Source organism: Geotrypetes seraphini, chromosome 17 (genome assembly GCF_902459505.1).
Source record: "Geotrypetes seraphini chromosome 17, aGeoSer1.1, whole genome shotgun sequence".
In the NCBI taxonomy this organism is placed as follows: domain Eukaryota; kingdom Metazoa; phylum Chordata; class Amphibia; order Gymnophiona; family Dermophiidae; genus Geotrypetes; species Geotrypetes seraphini.
In genome coordinates, this window is record NC_047100.1 from 40354450 (window position 1) to 40376633 (window position 22184).

Consider the following 22184-nt stretch of genomic DNA (forward strand, 5'->3'; position numbering starts at 1 on the left):
TGCCATGTGAAAACAGTCCCTTACAAATCTCTCCCTGGTAAACTCTAATCTAATCTATCACTGTTAACTGTTTATATCCGTTTTCTGTCAGCGTGCATCTTGGTGAACATATATTATTAAAATATATGGAAACTGATGCCTGACTGCTTTATTCTCCTTAAACTATATTTCCTCCTAAAACTTCCAACCTGTTAAAGGCTGGTGCATACTTTGTGTTCAGGCATATTTTTGAGGGCGGTCTTTATGCCAGTGACCTCTGCTGAACGCCCATGAAATTTATGTCCTCAAAGCTATCTTTCTAAGCCTCTCTTCTCCATAAAAGAGAGCATTTCTGATTACACCAAGCCTTTCCCGGCTTTGCCCCAGTACCAACGAGTGAATTAGAGATACTCGGAGTATAAATGTAGGAGTAGACAGATTTAAACCTCCATTGTTTTTGTACATAACGGAGTAGAGAGAAGGTAGGTGAGAAAGCATAGAGAGGTCTTGATAGCGTTGCATATTTTTAAGGGAAATATGGGATGATTTAGGTTGGACAGGTAGAAAGGATAATAATAATAACTTTATTCTTCTATACCGCCATAGTCAGATGACTTCTAGGCGGTTCACATCGAAGAGGGCTGGAGAATCATCGAATTACAGAATGCAAGAAGTGAGGTACAACTATTACACAAGAAATAGATAAAAGGAAAATATGAAGCTTAAGTAAGAAATATGGATCTCATGTATGAAACCCAGGGAATAGAAGCTGGACAATCAACGGATTGCAGAATGTATTAAATGAGGGAAGAACATATTACACAAGAAATAGACAAAGGGAAAATAAAACTTAGGAAGTTTAGAGAGTCTTCTGTTTAGGAGATGAATCTGTCAAACAGTACAGTTTTAAATTTTTCTCCGAAAGGCACCGTAGGTCAGCCTGGCTCCATTGGTGAAATTACCAAGCCAGGACTGCTGTTTGCTTGCTTGGAACATGAAGGACCTGTCCAAAAAGGACTTGTATTTGTAGCCGGTGATCTTTGGGTATGTAAATATGGATGCAGACAGACGCACGTTTGCAATCGAGCTAATGCGACTCTAACATTGCAAGGGAAATGCAGGGGAGTTACCGAAGGTTGGAGAAAGGATTGCGTATGTTGATGAAATGAATAATGAATGAATGATGGGACGTCCTAGCATGCTTGTGACAAAAATCTGCATGGCAGTGAATAGAAAACTGACTGCCAATACGTATGTGAGCTCATGTTGTTTCTTGAATGTTGTAAGGTAAACCCTTTATTTTTACAGGTCCAAGAGATTGCCCGTCACGTTTTCCCCCATTATTAATGCCTATTTGTTTTCTAGAGTTCTAAACTGCAGTCTTCTGCTTGCATTGGATCATGTGGTTCTGCATTCTTTTTACGACTATGTTTTGGATACGGTACACCTTAGGAGATTACTTATTGATTTTCATTTCTGAGTACTTAAGAATGAAGAAACACAGAATATTGTCCCCAATTTGAAATGTACATTTTTTTCACTTATAGTTACTTTACTTTTTAGTAGTCTTAATTTTTCCTGTCCATGCTTGAAAAGTACACTTTGAGACAGTGCGTTAAATGGAGATGGGAGGAGCTGAAGCATTTCCTAGTTTCGATGTTAAAAGTTAGATTTATTCCTCTAACAACCCAAGGGTTCCCTAGCTAATTTAAAGGTTAGTCCTTTACAGTATAAATAAAAAGAAACCAATATATTGAGTCAGGAATAATTAGAGCAGATATTACCTAAAATGCATTTCTATAAGTTTATCCATTATCAAGGACACACGCTAGAAGCAAAGACAATGATGTTTGCTTTGGAAACTGCATAGATAAATAAGGCTGTGTGTCCTAACCCCGAACATCCCAAAGTGCACAGTACTTCTCACATTCAAATAGCAGGGTACGGCAAATGTTAACAAAAGACGGGGAAAGGTTCTCTGTTCAGAATGGGATCCTAATTAGAGGATCCTATGATTTGCCAGTGCTCGGGACCTATTTTGCTTGTTTGAAAGGAGATTATCTGTTTCTTTTTTATATTGTGTATTGTGCTTAGCAGAAAAGAACAGGGAATTATTAGAAAATGCTACTTTGCCTTCTCTTACTAAGTTTATGTTTAAAGGTACTATTCTTATGTTCTTTTATTCTAATTATGGTAGCATACTGTCTAATTTTCTGTTTTCCCTCCACCTGTATGACAAGCATTCCTAGAAGTTCCTCCTTTTTTTCTTACAAGAGGGGAACTATTTATAATGTACATAGTTCAGCTTTAATCAAGAGATGTAACATGTATTTTACGTGCTGGTCTGTTTTTCGGAAGCACTATGAAAAAAGAAAAAAGAGAGGATTTAAGGGTTTTTCTTCACTTGTACCATTGTCAGTACTAAGAGTTTTTTTTGTGTGTGTGTATGACACAGTGCAACTGAAGAACCACATATAAGGGAATGTGACTAATTAGTGCACTATAATGTTTGCTGGATGTTTTTCTGGTTAACTATTTCTATGCTTAATGTTCTTATGTTTGTTTTCTTTGGCTTTCATATATTATTGTCATACGCATGATTTGTCCTGAGTCCTCATGAAGCTGGTATCCTATTAGATTGGGGGTGGTAGCAACAATTGTCTTCTTAATTTTACTAAGCTTGATTCCTGAGTAATGGCCCTTCCTCCTCTCCTCCTTCTGGATGTGGACGGCTTCGTGGGAGTGACAATAACCTTATCTATGCCTTGATCTAGGCTGGTGAAGCCTCCTTATGCTTCAAGAGGAAAATGAGGAAGAATTAGGAATAAGACCTTCATGAAAATGTAGGTGAAGACCCTTAGGAGACCCCAAAAGTTATATTTTTAAGAGAGACATTGTGCTTATGAATTCAAGTTTCTGAACAATCGTCTCTCTCCCTGTCAGCAAGAAACAAGAAGCTTAGGTAATAGGTTCATCTTTGCTTTAATAATTGGCAAATATCTGCTGACTGAATATTTTGGGACTTTCCAAAAAGACAAACCCAAACAAAAGCCCTACCGAAAATTATCTGAATTGCTGACAAAGGACAACGGAGCTCAGGAAGGAGGGAGCCTACTCTCAGAAATTATTGAACTTAGTATTAAGAACACATTGTCAGGGAAATAGAGAGGTTAGATTTGACAGTGGGTGATATCATGCTTTAATATGGCTCCGAGATAAGTATGCAGACTATACAATCAATAGATATGTTAGATGTGTCAACCCAATGGAAAGTGAGTATGTAATCTGTAACTAGGTGGTACTTTAGGCTACTGAACTAAGTATATAAGTAGCATACCGGCTGGCCTAAGCTCCAGGATGGATCCATAACAGTAGCTGGCCAGTCTGTATGTTATCCATTGGCTCAATTTGCTGTACTTTGTTGTTCCATGTAAGCTGACTTTTGTCTATTACTAATAAACCTATATTATATATAGCAATTGGGTTGTCGTAGTGAGGTCAGTTTTCTGAAAAGGTTAGCAGCGCCTTTTCAATGTGTACACATATTTTTGCCAAATCTTCTCAAACTGTGGGTTGTGACACCATCTGGCAACATGAAACTTACATTTGGGATTATAACTTGGCTGGGCCTCCTATAAATATGTCATTGGTTTGTACCTCCAGGGGGCACTCAATTTTTGTGGTTGCTACGAGAGGATTACATCCACAGAGGCCCTGATTCTATACAGTCCACCTAAAGTTAGGTGCCAATATTGGCGCTGAACTTAATTGATCAATAGGCTTTATCGGTGCCAATTCTGGTACTCAACATCTCACAGTTGATTTTAATTGGACTTAATCGAAAGGCACCTAACTTGAAAAACTTGATTCTGTAAAAAGTAGGTGCCTAGCCCAAAGTGCCTACACTTAAAGTGGACGTGGTTAGGTGGCAAATCATAGGCTTGTTTTTAAGTTAGGCACCTCTTTGTGAATTAGGTGCTGTTAGGCTCTGATATCGGTGTCTAACTTTAAGCGAAGAAAAGCCTGGCATAAATATAGTGCGTCTAAATGTCAGGATGCTGAGTGCCACTTAAGCATGCATAGGCAACGCTAAGTATAATGGGTGCCTAAGTTTTAAAGAATCAGTGCTAATATTGGCAGCTAACTTTAGGCAGACTTTATAGAATCAGGGCCAGAATGTTTGGTAAGTGCCGCCATCCAAACACTTTGCACTTGTGTGCACAGTTTGAAAGTTACCACCAAGTGATTTATGAAGCCTTTATGAATCTTACCTTCCAGACCTCAGACCTGGCAGTAGTGTTTAAGGATTCAACACCCACAACACCTCTGATCTTCGTTCTGTCCCCTGGGACAGATCCTGCAGCTGATCTCTACAAGTTTGCAGAATCAATGCGCTTTTCAAAGAAACTGAGTGCCATTTCTCTAGGACAGGGTCAGGTGAGCATTTCTTTCAAAGTTAGCATTCTGGACATCTCTAGAAAGCTTCGGAATACTGTCAGATAAAGAGTTTCAGTTCAATATCATAAATAATGTGAATGGATGGGAGGGGGGGAACTCTGAATTTTATTAAATGTTTAGATCAGTAAAAAAGAATATTTCATAGGATATACATTGATTACATATGTTATGGTAGGGTTGGGAGGGAAAGGGTTTAATTTTATGTATTATTGTTAAATATGACAGAAATTCAAGTGATGTATTCAATTTCAATTGTGAATTTATTGATACACTTGTTGTAAGATGTAAAAATTAATAAAGATCTTTAAAAATAAATAAATAATGTTCTTGTGCTTCCCAGGGCCCACGTGCAGAAGCCATGATGAGAAGCGCGATGGAGCGGGGAAAGTGGGTCTTTTTTCAGAACTGCCATCTTTCCCCAAGTTGGATGCCATCACTGGAAAGACTCATTGAGAGTATTGATCCCGAAAAGGTGAAAAAAAGAAGTGATAACCTTGGAATATGTCCATAAGAATATCCTCTCCAACTTTAGCTGTAATACTCTGACTGGAATCAGTCTTGTATTTTCCCCCTACTGCAATTATTTATTGGAGTTTATTCACTGCCTTTATGAAAATGTTTTGCAACCTAGGATTCATGAGAAAATTAAAGAATTATGGGATAGGAGGTGTTGTTTTGTTGTGGATGCTAAAAAGGTTGGGGCTCTTCAGCTTGGAACAGATATGGCTGTGGGGAGCTATGATTGAGGTATACAAAATCCTGAATGGTATAGAATGGGTCAAAATGATGAAGACTAGGGGACACTCAATGCCTATCACTGAAGACTCCAGAGGGATTTACTGTTACGGAACATTCAGGTACCCAAGCATTTTCCCCTAACAGTCCCAGTGGGTTCACACTTATCTAATATACCTGGAGCAATGGAGGATTGAGTGACTTGTCCATTGTCACAAGGAACATTTGTTTTTAAACCAGTTCTAGCCCCAAATGTCTAAATAGTGCTTGGATATTTTGTTAAATGTTCGATCATCATTGTAAAACATCCAAATCCTAAGCCCACCCTAAACATGCTCACCCCTCCCCCCCCCTTTGGAATTTAGGAAAACAGGGGTCGACCAGCCTAGTGGTTAGGGCTGCAGCCTAATACCCTGATGTTGCAGGTTCAAGCCTAGTGCTGCTCCTTGTGACCCTGGGTAAACTAAACTAAGCCTTAAGTTTATATACCGCATCATCTCCACGGAAGTGGAGCTCGACACGGTTTACAAAGTTTAAAAATATAGGAAGAGAGAGGAGAAAGATTTACAAGAGCATATGAGTAGAGGAGGATGTGGACAAAAGCCAGGTTTTCAGTTGTTTTCGGGTAAGCCACTTAGCACTCCATTGCCCAAGGTACATTAGTCAGATTGTGAGCCCTCCGGGACAGATGGTGAGAAATGCCTGAGTATCTGAATGTAATCCGCTTAGGTTATAAGTGGTGTATAAATATTTTCAAAAATAGAAAAAAATATGGGTTTTGAAAATAGCCTCCAAATGACAATTTTTGCCATTTTTGGATGTTTTTCTCTTTTGAAAATGAGCCCTAAAGTGTATTTTTTTCATCAGAGATGCATTCTAACCATTCAGAGATTGCTGTATTGTCTTTCCTTCTGTGCTTTATCCAGGGAGTCCCATCTGGGTGATTGTTGATACTTGTCATTAAAGAAAGCAAAATTGCTAACTTGGAGTACATGTTTTAGGAAAGCAGAAGTATCTCTTTTCTTAACCCTCTATTTTAATGAGATAATCAACATTTTGCTGCTTAATGAATCTGAGTGAGCTGGATGGTCAAAGCCAACAAACCATGTCCAATTGTCCGTACTGTAAATATTGATCTAACATGAAAATTTTAATGTAGGTGCATCGAGACTTTCGCCTTTGGTTGACCAGCTTACCTAGTAACAAGTTTCCAGTGGCCATCCTGCAGAATAGCTCAAAGATGACCATTGAGCCACCACGAGGGGTCAAAGCCAACTTGCTGAAATCATATATGAATATCAGTGAGGATTTCCTTAACTCCTGCTCTAAGGTACAATAGCAAAAGTTAGTATAGGGCTTTAGTTCTGCTGCAGATACCGTGTTCCTCACACTTCAAGAAGTAAAGCTCTAATACTGTCCAACTTATTTGTAAAACTTGGACACCTATATTTGAAAATATGGGGGTCAATATTCAGTTGGCTGCAGTGATTATTTTACTGACCGTTGCTGATGTTAATCTTGGATATTCAATGCCAGACCAGGTCAGAACATCGGCACTGAATATCTGGTTAAGTGAATATTCAGTTCTTAAAGCTATAAAGATAGATCTGTGTTTTATGCAGTTACCCAAGCTAGCTAAGTGCTGAATATTGGCACTTAAGCAGCCAATTGCTGACTCCCCCCTCCCTCCCCAGAACATCCCCCAAATTGCCTGCTTTCACTTAGACACTAACTGCTGATTTTCAACAGAGATAACTAGCTACGTGCCACTGAAAATTAGCAAAGAGCCCCAAACAAACTATTTAACTAGTCAGCAGCCATTGTTTTGAATATCGACCAGATGATGATTTCTCTGTAATAATTTTAACTTTGAAGAATGATTGCTAGGAACTTTCTGAAAGCTCACTTAGGCCTGTGGTGCTGTACTTGGCAGGCTTCCGAGTTCAAAGCCTTGCTGTTGTCATTGTGCTTATTCCATGGGAACAGCTTGGAGCGAAGGAAATTTGGGCCGCTGGGTTTCAACATTCCATATGAGTTTACTGATGGAGACCTTCGCATCTGCATCAGTCAGTTAAAGATGTTCCTGGATGAGTATGCGGAAATCCCCTATAAGGTGAGCGTTCTAAATAAACCCTATTCTGGTCTATACATTTAGGAGACAATTTCATAAAGCTTTTAGGCCTGATTCTAAAAACGGTGCCCTACCACCACCTAACTTAATTGGTTTTAATTGACGCATTGGTAATTGTCTGTGCCTATTAAAAACCAGTTAAAAATGCCATTAAAAAAATGGAGGTGCCTCCAAAAAAGCGCTGTTATCACACCTATGGAAGCACCTTACAATGCCTAATGCCACTGTATGCATGGTTAATGGCAGAAGTGGTGTTAGGCAGTAGAGAATGACACGGTGACAAAATTCATCACCGTTCCCGTCCCCAATCCCATGTCATTTTCTAGGGTCTATTTCAACCTTGGTCCTTCTACACCAGCAGTCTTCAAAGCAAAGCTTGCGGGTCAGTGGTTGTGGCCATTCATACTCTGATTCTTATGGGAGCCAAGGATAATGAAGCCATTGTGACATCACTGATGTGATTGGCTCTTAGGCACTGGTGGAATGAGGCATTATGACATCACAACATCTGCTCTGGATACCAGAGACTGTCATTCTGTAGTGTCTGTTTCAACCTCGGTCCTTCTACACCAGCATTCTTCAAAGCAAAGCTTGCGGGTCAGTGGTTGTGGCCATTCATACTCTGATTCTTCCCTCTCTCCTTAAAGAATGACATGAAGATGGTTTCCCGCGGTTATCCACGGGGACGGGAACGGTGATGAATTTTGTCACCGTGTCATTCTCTATTAGGCAGCGTAAGATACCTCCGTGGACGCAATTCTCGTGAAAGGTAAGCACAGGAAATGTAGGCCTTGAAAACCCTGGCCTACATTTCTGGCGCCTATCTTTCATATAACCGCAATTCTGTACACGGCGCCATTGCGTGACTGGTGGCTGTTTTTAAGGTGACTGCCGATAACGGCACTATTTACAGAAACCGGACCTTTGTTTAAAGCATACTTTACATGTAGAAAATGGCTATTATAAAATTGTGTACAGCTGCTTTTACATGATCTATACATAGGCAGAGAGGTATAGTTTGGGTGGAGATGGAGTAGATGTATGTGTGTATTCTATAAAATATGTTTGTACGTATACCCACATGCACATTTCTACTTTCTTCAGAGCAGAAATAAATTTGTGCAAGAGTGGCGGTCATTTGTGGTAACCTATGAAGTTCTCTGAGAAAAGGGATGGTACCAGTGGTGTGTCACAGGGATTGATTCTTTGTCCAGTCCTTTTTAACATTTTTGTAAACTACAGTATATTACAGAAAGACTGCCTGGTAAGGTTTGCTTCTTTGTGGATGATACCAAGGTAGACATCCTGATGGGGTAAATAATATGAGGAGGGATATAGCAAACCTGAAGAATGGTTTAGAATTTGGTAGCTAAAAAATGCAGAGTAATGACTCTGGGTTGCAAAATCCAAGAGTGTGACACAGTATGTATGTACGTATATATTAGGATTTATTTACCGCCTTTTACACTCAAGACGGTGTTCAGCAAGAAGTCAATAGACAATTACAGCAGTAAAAATATTCAAATAATTATAATATATGGTATGCATTGTTTGTTCCTGTGCAAACAGCATACGATTCCTTACAAATAGCTAAGCACCTCAACTCACGAGTTGAATGCAGACGACATCGATCGTGTTCTCTCCGCCCTCTTGTCTCTCTGGGCAGCGCCCCTACTCCTCAGTTTTAACTTCTGCAAGTGATTTGAGAAGATGTCTTTTCATCTGCTCTGCACTAGATTTTTTTGTTTTCAGGATTTAATCCATTAATGTTTGAGGCTTCTCTGTGCTAAGAGGTTCCCAGTAGTACTGACACAGTTACAATACAATAAATCAATTTCTAGACTGCATAACCAGATAGTTCTATGCGGTTCATAAAAGAATAATAAGGATACAAGGAATAATCTGAGTGTAGGAAACCTAATTACCTATAAATTTTTTTGAAGAGATGAGTTCTACTTGGGAGAAGGGCCAGACATTGGGGTCTGAAGCCTGGAGGGCCATACTTTTTTGAAAGAAGCACCTGCCTGGTTGGGCTGCTCTAACACTTGGAGCTCGGGAATAGGTTCCTTGGAATCAGTGCTTGCCCTACACAGGCAGATCTGATCCCGCGACTGGCCAGGAAGCTTCGCAAATGGCTTGGGGGGGCAGGAGGAGAGAGAAAGAAAGGCAGACAGGCAGGGGGAGAGAGAAAGTCAGAAATAAAGAGGGGGGGCAGGGAGGCGAGAGAAAGAAAGAGACAGAAAGAAAAGGGGAGGGGTAGAAAGAAAGAAAGACAGAAATATTGGATTTACAGAAGAAGTGCAGCTAGAGACTCATGAAATTGCGAGACAAAAAGGTAGGAAAAATGATTTTATTTTCAATTTAGTGCTCAAAATGTGTCCGTTTTGAGAATTTATATCTACTGTCTATGTTTTGCACTATGGCCCCCTTTTACTAAACCGCAATAGTGATATTTAGCGTCGGGAGCTGCGAGGGGCATTCAGCGTAGCTCCCTGTGCTAAAAACCGCTATTTCGGTGTAGTAAAAGGGGAGGGGTTAGAGGGAGGGGAGGGGTATATTTGTCTATTTTTGTATAGTTGTTACTGAGGTGACATTGCATATTTTAAAGTCATCAGCCTTGACCTCTGAAAAAAAAAAACCCCAAATACAAATGATAAATTACATTTTGTCTGCGTACAGTGTGTTTTTTGTTTTTTAAAATTTTATTGTTGGTAGATCATTTTGACTTGGTCTAATCTAATCTAATCTAAACCTTAAGTTTATATACCGCATCATCTCCATGAGTATTTTAAAAATAGCTCGCAAGCCAAAAAAGTGTGGGCACCCCTGTCATAGAATTATGCACAGGGCATATAGCTGAATGGAGACTGTTCTTATATCATGGGCACCTTCTTAGTTATGTTTTCATTGTATGCCTCACCAGGTTCTGAAGTATACAGCTGGAGAGATTAACTATGGAGGTCGAGTTACCGACGACTGGGACAGACGCTGCATCATGAATATTTTAGAGGATTTCTACCACCCAAAAGTGCTCAAGGAAGATCACATTTACTCAGAGTCTGGGATCTACAGACAGATCAGTACTGCTTATGATCTGAATGTAAGATTTCTGGAATATTCTTTCCCTATTCTTATTGTCTCCATTTTCCCATCTGAAGTCGATTATTACTACTACTACTACTAATAATAATAATAATAACTTTATTCTTTTATACCGCCATAACCAAAAGTTACATTACATTAGGGATTTCTGTTCCGCCATTACCTTGCAGTTCAAGGAGGATTACAAAAGAATTATCCAAGATGTATTACAATAAGACCTTATAAAAAAAAAAAAAAAAAATTGGTCATTTTCAAAGAGAGTAAGAAATGGGTAAGATTAATTGTTTGGGGTAGTTGGCTTTAGTGAGAGGTGGAGTTTGACACTTGCGGTATTATTTCTTTTTTCAGAGTTTTCTTGAAGAGTATGGTCTTTATTTCTTTTCTAAAAGTCTTGTAGTCGAGGGATGCCGTCAGTAGATTGGCGATTTGGTTGTCTAGTTTGGCTGCTTGAGTGGCCAGGAGGCCATCATATAGTTTTTTTTCCGTTTGACCTCCTTAATTGGGGGGTATGAGAATGGGGTGTGAGTTTTCCTATGTCTGGTTGCGGTGTTGTGGATGAGGCGGTTATTCAGGTAGTTTGGACTATCTCCGTATAAAGTCTTAAATAGTAGACAGTAGAATTTAAATTGTATTCTTGCTGGGATAGGAAGCCAATGCGATTGGCGATATGCTTCTGTAATGTGGTCATGTTTATTTAATGAGTAGATGAGTCTTAGTGCTGTGTTTTGGATAGTTTGTAGTTGTTTTGTTATGGTTGTAGGGCATGGGAGGTAGAGAATATTACAGTAGTCAAGTAGGCCTAGTATTAAGGACTGAACTATGAGCTGGAATTGAGTTTTCTCAAAGAATTTCCGATCTTGTCTTAAGTTTCTCATGATTAAGAATGACTTTTGTATTGTTTTATTGATTTGCGTTTGCATGGTGCAGCATCTGTCAATAGTTATTCCTAGCAGTTTTAGGGTGGCTTGTATGGGGTAGTTGATTGCGTTGATTTCAATGTTGGTTATGGTTGGTATTTTGTTGTTTAATTGGAGGATGAATTTAGTTTTATCTGGGTTCAATTTCAGTTTGTGATCTTTCATCCAGGTTGCTATTGATTTTAGTGTTTGGTATATTGTGTTCGTCATGGAGAGTTCTGGTTGATCGAAGGGTATGAGAATGGTAATGTCATCGGCATAGCTGTAGGAGGTTATGCCTTGTTTGTCCAGGAGAGAGCTGAGGGAGGCTGTATAGAGATTGAAGAGAGTCGGGGATCCTTGGGGAACTCCGCAGGGGTTTGACCAAGGTTCAGATTTTTGTTTGTCTGATTTTACGCTATAGGTTCTTGATTTAAGGAATCCTTCAAACCATGTGTATACTTTATCTGTGATACCTATTGTATCTAGGATTTGTAGTAGTAGGTTATGGTCCACCAAGTCGAATGCAGCGGTCAGGTCTAGTTGTATGAGCATCATTTTTTTTCCTGTGCTGAGATGTTGTCTGGCTGTGTCCAAGAGAGATCCTAGTAGTGTTTCCGTGCTGAAGTTGTTTCTGAAGCCGGATTGTGTGGGATGGAGTATGTTTATGGTTTTCTAGGTAATTGGAGAGGAATTTGGCAACTAGTCCTTCTATTATTTTGACGTAGAGTGGAATAGAGGCAATGGGTCTGTAGTTGGCTGTTTGGCCTATCAGTCCTTTGGGGTCTTTGAGGATCGGGGTGATGATGATTTTGCTGAAGTTGGTAGGGTAGTGGCCGTTTATTAGCGAGATTTGTATCCAGTTTAGAAGAAGAGCACGGAATTTTGTGCTGGATGTTTTTAGGAGATATGGTGGACAGTTGTTGAGGTCACAGGATGCATGGCTGTATTTTTTTGTAGTATTTGTTGAATTCGGACCATTGTATGTTGGGGAATTGAGACCATATTCTGTCTGCTGCAGTAGAATCTCTATCTATGGGGAGAATTGTGAATTTATTAGGATTGGTAGAGGTGTCATTGAGGGGTAGCTCTTGCATTAGTAATTTTATTTTGGAAGTGTTCTGCTAATAGAGTGGCTGAGGGGGGTTAGTATTGTTAGTGGTCAGGTAGGGTTTGGTGTCGGTTAGGGTTTTTAGAATTTGGAATAGTTTTTTGGTGTCTTGGGTTTCAGTGCCTATTAGGTTGGTGTAGTGTGCTTTTCTCTTGTCCTTTAATTGTGATTTGTATTTTTTTCCAGGCGGATTTTGTATGATCCGAGTTCGATTTTCTCCATTTTCTCTCTAGTCATCTACATTGTCTGTTGAGTTGTAGCAGTTCGGAGTTGAACCATTTATCTGATCTCCTGCTGGGTTTGGATTTGGTTTGCAGTGGGGCTAAATCATCAAGGGTGTTGGAGCATAGTCTTTCCCAATGTAAGATGAAGTCCTCAGGGTTGTTTTCTAGAATAGTTTCATCTATTTTAGACCAGAATATGGAGAGTTTGATGTGTTTGCGTGAGGTGTATGTTACTTTATTGAGTTTTGTTATAGTTTTGTTGTTATTTTTGGTCCAGTTGATGTTGAAAGTGTAGGTGAAGTGGTCTGACCAGATGGATCTGGACCATGTTCCGTTAGATGTATGAATTTCTGTTAAGGATGGTTGGTGGGTCATGAAGGCTGCAATATCAAGTTGGTGGCCTTTTTCATGAGTTGTTTGTGGATTTAGCATTTGGAAGGATAAGGCTTTGAGAAATGAAAGAAAGTTGTCTATTTCTTTGGATGATTGATCATCTAGGTGTAGATTTAGGTCTCCTAGGAGTAGGTTGTAGGTTGCTATTAGTGAGTTTTGGTATATGAAGTCTTCCACTTCGGTTCTTGCTAAAGACCAGTTTCCCGGTGCTATGTAGCAGAGCATGCAGTTTAGTGTGTCTTTTAGTGTGGTGTTGGAGAGTTGGCAAGCTAATAGGTCCATGTACGGGTTGGATGTTTTCTCAATTATATTAAGGGTTAGATCTTGTTTGATTAAGATTGCTAGGCCTCCGCCTCTTTTTTTATTTTTTTTTCTCTGCAGATCACTGTAATTTTGTATCCTTGTGGGCAGACTTCAGTTATTCCGGGGTCTGAGTCGGAGGTTAGCCAGGTTTCTGTGAGGAAAAGACAGTCCAGGTTTTCTTGTATTATCCAGGTTTTTATAAGCTCTGTTTTTGGACCTAGCGCTCTGATATTTAAGTAGGCACATTTGAGTGTGGATAACTAAGTGATTTAGGGTGTCGGTGTGGTTTAGTCTTTGTGTGTGTTAGTCTTCTTCCCCATGCTGTGGTAATGGAGTGTAGAGTGTTAGATTGTAGGTTTGAGTTTCTGTCACTTGATGTTCTCCTATTTTGGAAGAGAGATTTATTTATATCTGTAGCGGGTGAAGGGAGGAGGTTATTTGCTGCTGTCTTCATGTAACAAAAGCAGTAGATGAGGCAATAGAGCAAGTAATATGTTCTTTATACAGTCTTCTCACAATTAATACTGTAGGTTGTTGTTGTTTTTTTTCATTTGTAAACAAAGGTCCAAAGTACTGAAGTCTGACTACATTTTCCAAATTAATAGAAACATTTCTGACTAACCCCAATACTAGAAGAATTATAACAGCCTTTGATGACTGGCAGAACCAACATTGAACCTTGCTCTAGGAAGGCAATCTAACACAGCAAAAATGGCCTAATTTGGGATATGCTAAAGCATTTCTCATTAGTTTAGCAATGTGCACATACTAACCATGCACTAAACACTTTTTTGTAACTTATTCTGAAGGGGGTTTGTCAGGAACAGAGAATGGACATTTCTGTGCTATATACATTACTGCGTGCTGATTATAAGACACATATGCAGGAGTCCTTACTACCTTTAAAGCAGGTATTGGTAAGGAGTGTTGCAGTAACTTTTAAAACATGGCCACCTGCTAATGACTTACATTACAGCATAGCTATTAATGGAAAAAATTGGGATTTTTATGGCCGTGGTAAAAATGGCCCCAGTGTGCCACAAAAGACTTATGTAAGGGCAGTCTGATCCATTTTTTGCTAAAACTTAGTGAAAGTACCCTTAAATGTACTTGAAGGAGTCCAGAGAAGAGCAATAAAGCTAATAAAGGGTATGGAAAACCTCTCATATACTGACAGGCTGAAAGAGCTGGGGCTGTTCTCTCTGGAAAAGCAGAGATTTAGAGGAGACGTGATAGAAACCTTCAAGATCATGAAGGGCATAGAAAACGTAGACAGGGGGCGTGGCTTGGACGCGAACAATGACGGTTGGGTGAGAGAATAGCTCCGTTAAACAAGCTCTAATTACAAGAAATACTACAATATATATATTAAAAAACACTTATTTATAACATAATATGGCTTCTAATAAGCAAAATAAAGGAGATTCGGGAGCTGGCGGATCTGGATTAAGTAGCAACAAGAGATCAAAACCGGAGCCGAATACGCCTTCTAAAGTGCCGTTGCCATCAAAAGAAAATCCCGACGTTATGGAAGAATTGCGACAAATCAAAGAAATAGTCTTAGACAGTAACAAAAAATTACAAAAAGCGATCGAAGATGCAGCAATCCTAACTAAAAGAGTGGAAATAACAGAAAACAGGATATCAATTCTGGAAGATAACTCAGAGCAATTAAATATGGAAATGAAACAAAGTAAAACCATATGGAAAGAAGTGACAGAAATAAAAAAAGATCTTGAAGATAGCCGAAACCGCGAACGAAGAAATAATTTAAGAATTATTGGACTACCGGAAGGAGTAGAAAAAAACGATCCTATAAATTTTTTGGAACAATTTCTACCTAAAATATTACCACTAAAATTCAAAACTACTTTAGAAATTGAAAGGGCACACAGGATTCCAGCACAAAGAAAAAACTCTCAAAAGGGTCCAAGGACTTTAATATTTAAACTTCTAAGACACCAACAAGCAATTGAAATATGCCAACTAGCTAAGGAGAATAAAAATCTCAGATGTCAAGACGCAAGAATACATATTGTCCCGGATTTTGCAAAAGAAACGGCATCAAAAAGAAAACAATTCCTGGATTTAAGACCCCAATTAAGATCTATAGGGGCTAGATTTGGACTTTTTTACCCAGCAATAATGAAGGTTACTATTGCTAACAAAACTCAAAACTTTTCAGATCCTAAACAACTACAAGAATATATTGAACAATTTGAACAACCTATGACATCTTAAAGATACTTTATACAATTATTTATAATATTGACTTTTGATATTGATATTGAAGATATTTGAAAACATCGGTTGGAGATTTAGAACTTCTACAGCAACAACAAATAGCACGAGGATATGAAAACATGAACAACATGGAACGTAACAAAATAGAAGCAAATTTGAAATAATCTGCATGATTCAATTCCAGAACTTTTAAAAATAATACTTACATAAAAGAAGATGGAATGATCAACGAACCGTTTTTGAAATGCTGACGAAGGATGAATTTCTTTATACTGACATGAAACTAAAAGACATGCTGATTGGTTAGGAAATGTTGAGGGCGGAACATGAAGGAAAGAGAGGCGGTCCTCCAATCACAATGATTCTTATAAAGAAATGTATTACTGCAAATTATGATTAGAAGGATTTGGTGATTCTTTGAAGAAGGAATATATCAGATTGAACTTGAGTTTCAGATACATTGATCTTGATATGAGTAGCGGAATCTACTGTTGAGTTCCTAGATATTAATTTAGGAATTCTCTTATGCCTCATAATTAATTCTAATATGAAATATTTTGAAGCTCTGGAGTTATAACAATATTTATTAAGAGATTATTTCTTTCATGTTCTTAACTACATTACGATAAAAGAAAAGAATACAAGTATTAAATAACAAGGAAATGGGGGAAAAAAAAAAAAGCTGAATATCCGCGCGATGAAAACCCGGAAGTGGGGGGGGGGGAAAAAAAAAACCCCGTAAACTCCTGAAAATTAAAATCGCTAAGTAATAGCTAGAACAGTTCAAGATAAATACAGACCTGAGATTAGACAAGAGAGAAAGCTGAGATTACAGGCTAGAGCAAAACAGAAAGAGGCAGACAAGGGAGATACACATACCAAGAAACCCTTATTGTCAAATCAGATATGAACATAGTGTAAACTCTAACTGAGAACAGAAAGCTCAGTTGGCGGTAATTACACATGCTGAATGTTTTTCCTATTCCCTTGTAACGAAAAAGAGGAATACAATATAGTATTTTTAAAGAAAAAAAAATATGATAAGAAATGAAAATATATTTTCATAAAATATTTTAATTTTAGATTAAATCATCCTCAATATTTTAAAAATAAGCAAATATATAGGATGATTCTTTTATGATGTTAGGAGTAACTATAAAATATTATAAAATCTTCCAATTTAAGATAAAGAGAACGTAAAGTTTATATGGTTTAAAAAAAAAAAAATATTTTCTGGTAGTAAATTTACATAAATTTGAAAAGAGCTTAAGGGAGTTATTTCATCCTAACCTCAATCTGCGTATCCAAGTTTTCGTATTTAATTGGGGAGGGAAGGGAGGGGATAGGGGAGATACATATAAGGGAGGGATGGGAGAGAAAGGGAAAAGGGCTATTAAAAAATATTTAATATATTGGGAAATTTTATTAACAAAAATTGGTTACTATTTAATTTTTGAAAAATTATATATTAAAAATATAAATGGATCTTAAAATTATATCGTTGAATGTTAATGATCTAAATCACATGATAAAAAGGAAAAGAGCATTATTATTTTTAAAAAGGCAAAATGCAGATATATGCTTTATACAAGAGACCCACCACCTTTCAGTTACTGAATCTAATAAACTGAAAGGGGGATGGATAAAACACTGTTTTTTCTCACCCGCTATAGGAAAGAAAGCAGGTGTTGCTATTCTAGTTAATAAAAAATGCTCAGCTTCATTTAAATTAGTGTAAAGCAATTTTTTATTGAAGCATAAAGAACACTGTAAAAATACAATCATGTGAAAAGAGTAACAACAAATCTCCCCCCTCCCCCCACCCCAAACCCTACTCCCCCCCAACCCACCCCCAACCAACACCATCCAAGCGGGAGAAAGAAGAAGCACGAAATGCCAGCCCAGAACCAGCAGCAACCCAACCCCGTGCTACTAGGGAGGCTCAAGCAGCAAAGGCCACAACATTATGCAAACAGAGCTCTGTACTCTGATGAGCCCTGAGAGGAACCCTAGCCCTCCTACCTCCACTCCCATTAAAACACGGAAAAACAAAAATTAAAGAAAGAAAACTAAAAATAAAATAATAAATAAAGAAATTGAAAAGAACAACCATGGCCGGGGAGGGGCATCCACGGGACCACACACCCACAGCTTCATTTAAATTAAAGGCATCGGATACGTTTGTATTAAAATATATATTGATGGATATTCAAGTGTATATTGAAAATTATATGTATTATATATTTATCACTTGATGTAAGAAATTTAAAATGAATAAAGAACTTTAAAAAAAAAAAAGGCATCGGATACTCAGGGAAGGTGGGTATACTGCCATGATGTTATTTAATATTTATGCCCCTAATTCGAACCAAAATGAATTTTTTAAGACTCTTCAACAACTGATTTTACCACTGGCTACTTCAAATCTAATAGTAGCTGGGAATTTTAATGCTGTTATGGATCCATTATTGGATAAAAACCCAGGTAGATATATGAAATCAATGGGATTAGATAATTTAATACAAACGTGTAACTTAATTGATATTTGGCGAATACTTCATTTTGATGGACGGGAATTTTCTTTTTGTTCTCATGTTCATAAATCTTTTTCAAGGATAGACTATATTTTTATATCAAATCATCTAGCACATCAAGTGACACAAGCTGCCATTGATCCAATCATTCTATCTGATCATGGTGGGATGTGGATTGAAATGAAGATCATAGATCAAAATACTAATAGACCAATATGGAAGTTCAATAATGCAATGCTTGCTGATCCAATTTTTTGTGAGAATTTTCAAACAAAAATGAAAGATTTTCAAATGAATGATAAAGATGAGATTTCCAAGGAAACATTATGGGATGCTTTTAAAGCATCAATGAGAGGACAAATAATCTCTTACTCGGCTTATCTTAATAAACAAATTAGAAAACAATTTTCAAACTTAGAAACTGAGATTAAAATTTTAGAATCAAAACTTATAGAAAAATGGGAATATTCTATTCAACAAGAATTGTTAAAACTTAAAGGTAAATATAATGAAATCTCATCAAAAATGATTAGGAAAGATATATTTTCTCAGCAGGCACTGTATTATGGAAATTCAAATAAGTCGGGAAGAATACTGGCAAATTATCTTAAAGCGAAAAAAAAGAAATCAAAAATAATTGCTATAAAAGATGAAAATAATGACACATTAACACAAATTGAACCTATCTTAAAACAGTTCCTAAAATTTTACAAATCTCTTTATTCCTCCGAGACTTATTTAAATAAAGAAAAAGAAGGTATAGAATTCTTAAAAATGTTAGAGGGTCCAAAAATTCCTGAACATATAAAACGAAGTTTGGAAAAGCCAATATCACTAAAAGAAATAGAAACAGCTTTGAAATCCCTTAGAGTTGAATCCGCTCCAGGTGGTGATGGATATACAGTGGAGTTTTATAAAACATTTAAAAAATTTTTATTGCCCTATTTATTAAATCTATATCAATATCAACTTAATAAAGGTTGTATAAAAGGCACTATAGCAGAATCTTTAACTATCGTTTTACCAAAGCCAAATAAAGATCCCACTTTGGTTTCAAACTATAGGCCAATATCTTTAATAAATGTAGATGGAAAAATATTAGCAAAAATACTTGCGTTAAGATTGGCTAATGCTCTTCCCCATATTATAGGTATGTCTCAAACAGGATTCGTTACTCAAAGACATTCATCTCATAATACCAGATTAGCATTTCATATGTTATACTTAACAAAGAAAATGAATGAGCCTACTTTTGCTGTTTCGTTGGATGCAGAAAAGGCTTTTGATAGAGTAGAATGGACATTTATGTATCAAGCAATGGAATGGTTTGGTATAGGTCCTGGATTCATACAAATGATACAAACATTATATAGCTCCCCTTCTGCTAGATTATATATTAATAATACGTTTTCAGAAAAATTTAATCTACAGAGAGGAGTTAGACAAGGATGTCCCTTGTCTCCTTTACTGTTTGATATAGTTTTAGAACCCTTAATATTAGCAATCCAACAAGTAAAGGAAATTCAAGGTATACCTCATTCAGATAAAGAATACAAAATATCAGCTTATGCTGATGATTTATTATTATATTTGAAGAATCCAGAATCTACCATTCCATATTTACTTGAGCTGATTACGAAATTTGGAAAATTTTCAGGATATAAGATAAATTGGAACAAAACAGAAGTTCTTCCATTAAATATACATTGTACAAAAGGTTTATTTGATACATTCTCTTTTGTTTGGAAGGAGGAAGCTATTAAATATCTTGGAATTTGGATTACAAAAACTTTGGATGATACAATGAAAATTAATGAAAAATATTTATTACAAAAAGTGACAGAGATGTGTGAACAATGGAATCCTTTGCATTTATCTTGGTGGGGAAGAGTACAAACAGTTAAAATGATGATCTTGCCTGTAGTTTGTTACCAAATGGGAATGATACCAGTTTTCTTCCATGAATCTTTTTATAATAAATTAAATAAGATATTGACAAGATTTATTTGGCTTGGGAAAAATCCCAGAATTGCTTTAGGGTCATTGCAAAAACCGATTACGGAGGGGGGGGGGTAAATTTTCCCAACTTTTATAGGTATCATCAAGCCTATATTTTACGTCAAGGTATGTATTGGATCCTCCCAGAGCCCACTGATAATATTCCAGATTGGTTCTGGCTAGAATGGAGACTCATGTTTCCTTTACACCTTAGTCATGTAGTTAGTGTCAAAATGCCAAAGCTATACAAAGAGAGACTGACTGTAATAGTATTAAATACCAGTGGGGAGAGAGCAAATGACTCCTAAAAACGCTCAGAAAAGTGAAACTCTGAAAGGGAGGTGGATACCTCCCCTTGAGGCAAGAGTTTACCGTCCAATCATTGCATTTGCTTTGTAGAACATCACTTTCTGACCACTGGTAAAAACTAATATTGTTTAAATAAACTCTGTTAAGTTGACTAAAAAGTTCAAAACTGGAATTTTTGAAGTTTTACAAACGATCACCTCTTGGACAGATACGTTTAACAGTGTGTAGCATTGTAGCATTGGGTTTCCTGAAGCAGAATTTTCGAAACGGGGCCGCGTTGAGACCCCCAAGAGCCCTTACAACTACAAACTTTAAAGTTGGTACAGATAAGTGCATGGTATCATCGTTCCAAGCAAGAGTTGTGCATAATTGTTTTGAACTTTTTAGTCAACTTAACAGAGTTTATTTAAACAATATTAGTTTTTACCAGTGGTCAGAAAGTGATGTTCTACAAAGCAAATGCAATTATTGGACGGTAAACTCTTGCCTCAAGGGGAGGTATCCACCTCCCTTTCAGAGTTTCACTTTTCTGAGCGTTTTTAGGAGTCATTTGCTCTCTCCCCACTGGTATTTAATACTATCACAGTCAGTCTCTCATTCATCAACATAATTCCTTTTCTGACTGGTATTTATATTGAGTCCCTGTATGCTTTTCTAAGGCTATACAAAGAACATAAAATATTTATGGATACCTGGAAAACTTTAAGATATATCAGCAATCTAACTCCTATTCCAATTAGTAAATCAACAACTCAAACGATTTGGTTAAACCCCAAGATCAAGATTGGCGGTTTCAAAGTAATCTGGAAAGACTGGATTATAGCAGGTATTCGAATTTTAGATGATATAATAAAAAATGGTAAGATGCTGGAATTTTCACAATTGCAACATAAATTTGATCTTAATAAAACACAATATTTTAGATGGTTGCAATTGAAGCACTCCATTCAGATAGGGTTCCCTGAATGGAAAAATCTTTCTAATTATCATAGTTTAGAATTCATGTGTTTCCAGATTAATTCAACAGGTCATGAAGCTGCACAGTGGTATAAATTAATATCTAAATATATAAATAAAAAACCAAAAAATGGTCTTAGAGACATTTGGAGCATTGAGATAAAACATCAAATTAATGCATCTCAATGGCCACGACTTTGGTCTTGGAGGTTAAAGTGTACGATGTCAGCATCTATGAGACAAACTTGGTTTTTTCTTTTACATAGAACTTTTTGGACCCCTGTTCGTTTACAAAAATTAGATAGCTCTAGATCTAATAGATGCTGGCATTGTCACGTTGAAATTGGGACATTAGACCATCTTTTATTCTGTCCATTTATCTTATCATTCTGGAAATCAATTTGGCCCCAAATTAATAGGATGTTAGAAAATCCGGTAGCCTTGACATATGATACTATATTATTTGGAACAACTATGAGAGCAAGAAGTCAAATATCAAGTAATAACAAACTTCTATTTATTTTAACTGGAATAGCAATACAACAAATCACATTCAATTGGAAAAAACATGACAGATTAAACTACATTTTCTGGTGGAATACTGTATGCCATATTTACAAAATGGAGCTCACCATTGCAACACAAAAAGGCTTTATAAGCAAATTTCAAAAAATCTGGGGACCGTTAACAAATTTTTGTAATGAATAATTAACTTTTCCCAAGATAAGATATTTGATTAAAAGGAAATGGGGTGGGATTTTATTTCTGGTTACTACATACTATATCAATATTTGAATGAATTTTTTTCTC

At 37.1% G+C, this 22184-nt stretch overlaps 1 protein-coding gene across 6 annotated transcripts in view; it reads left to right on the top strand.

Annotated features, from left to right (window-relative positions):
• The window catches only part of DNAH1 (dynein axonemal heavy chain 1), an 813109-nt gene that overhangs the window by 722102 nt on the left and 68823 nt on the right, over positions 1-22184 (top strand). For all 6 annotated transcript variants that reach the window (XM_033926650.1, XM_033926656.1, XM_033926654.1 and 3 more), the window contains 5 exons: positions 4258-4416; positions 4778-4909; positions 6332-6502; positions 7106-7285; positions 10227-10403. In XM_033926650.1, coding sequence (XP_033782541.1) covers positions 4258-4416; positions 4778-4909; positions 6332-6502; positions 7106-7285; positions 10227-10403 — 819 coding nt within the window. The remainder of the gene's footprint in view (positions 1-4257; positions 4417-4777; positions 4910-6331; positions 6503-7105; positions 7286-10226; positions 10404-22184) is intronic.